This window comes from Fulmarus glacialis, unplaced genomic scaffold, assembly GCF_000690835.1.
Source record: "Fulmarus glacialis isolate BGI_N327 unplaced genomic scaffold, ASM69083v1 scaffold24594, whole genome shotgun sequence".
NCBI classification, from domain to species: Eukaryota; Metazoa; Chordata; class Aves; order Procellariiformes; family Procellariidae; genus Fulmarus; species Fulmarus glacialis.
This window is the reverse complement of record NW_009210233.1, coordinates 7631-8957: the sequence shown is the minus strand read 5'-3', so window position 1 is coordinate 8957 and position 1327 is coordinate 7631. Positions and strand designations below refer to the sequence as shown.

At 60.7% G+C, this 1327-nt stretch overlaps 1 protein-coding gene across 1 annotated transcript in view; it reads right to left on the bottom strand.

Annotated features, from left to right (window-relative positions):
- Positions 1 to 1146: 1146 nt before the first annotated feature.
- LOC104076295 (basic phospholipase A2 Cdr-13-like) overlaps positions 1147 to 1327 on the bottom strand; it is an 885-nt gene continuing 704 nt past the window's right edge. The window contains exon 4 of the mRNA XM_009577116.1: positions 1147 to 1292. Coding sequence (XP_009575411.1) covers positions 1147 to 1292 — 146 coding nt within the window. The remainder of the gene's footprint in view (positions 1293 to 1327) is intronic.

The window sequence follows — 1327 nt, the reverse complement described above, 5'->3', positions numbered from 1 at the left end:
GGGAGCCGTGAACACACCTAGAGTGACCGGAAAATGCGATTTTTGCAAGTTATATGCAGAAAGGAGGCTCAGGGAGCCAGGGGGGAGAGGAGGGCTTTGCTGGGAGTCTCCCCAGGGAGTGCACGGGGGCTTGGGGATGCTCCCTGCATCGGCATGGGGCTGCAGCCTGGCTCCCGTCCGTGGGTCGGGGAATGGCTGCGCTTACTGCAGGTGAGCAGCACCACCAGCATCAGCAGGACCTTCATCTTCCTCTCACCCGGGCCTGGGAGGAGAATCGGAGACAGACTCAGCCAGGCAGTGTGGCCGGTCAACAGGCTCTGCCTTGCAAACCTCTGAAATTCAGGTCAAATCCCCCCCAAAATGTGGAGGGAGGAAGGCAGCCGTGCTCCTTTGCATCTATGTTGCTGCCTCTTGGCCGAAAGCAAACCCTTTCTGAAGCTGTCCCACCTCCTGAGCATCTCCCACCTCCCATCCCATCACTTTTGGCACCCGGGGCATCATTTGCAGCAGCAGTGCAGCTATCCCCCTGGGGCTGCAACTTCCCAGCTGAGTTTTTATCTGAAAGCAACGACACTTTATCTACAGGCATGGAAAACAGCAGAAAGCAGCACGCCTGCCGCCTGCCGCCTCCTCCCAACGCCCCCCCCCCGTATTTTTGTTTCCGCAGCCGACATGAACCACCCCACCGCAGCAGCGGGGCGAGGGTGGGAGTCGCTCACCAGGGGATCGAATCCTCGCTGCCAGCCCGTCCTCCCGGGGAGAGCGCTGCCCTCCGTGTCCGGCCTGCGGGCTCCAAACTGGAAGCGCTGAAATGACTTCTCTGTCCCAAAAATGCTTTATGCTACGCCCTTCGCCGGCCAAACCCCCCCCCGCTCCCCGTGGGCTGCAGCCCGGAGTGACGCAGGGGCCGAGGCAGAGCTTTTGCGAAGTTTGGGGTATGTTTGGGAGGATGATGTTGAGTATTTACGGGGATTTCTCTCTCTGCCCAGCAGCAGCTCACAGAGGACCTGGGTGGCTCAAGCACGTTGTTTATTTTCATGTTGATTAAATTTACAGCAGCACTAACGTGGTCCGTGCAGGCAGGGACAAAGGGCGATCTGGATGCAGAAGCCACGCGCGTGCTTCGGCCTCGCATCCCGGCTCCCATCACCGGCACCGGTGCTTGGGGTAGAAGTGATAGCGTTTGCTGTAGCTCCTGATGCTTCGCTTCAGGCAAAACGCCAGGCTGCGGTCACACTCGCAGGAGAGCTGGGCGCACCAGGAGCCCTCTCCTGCAGGCAGAGGGGAGCCCAGGGTCAGCCCCGCCTTGGGGGGGGGGGGGAGCACC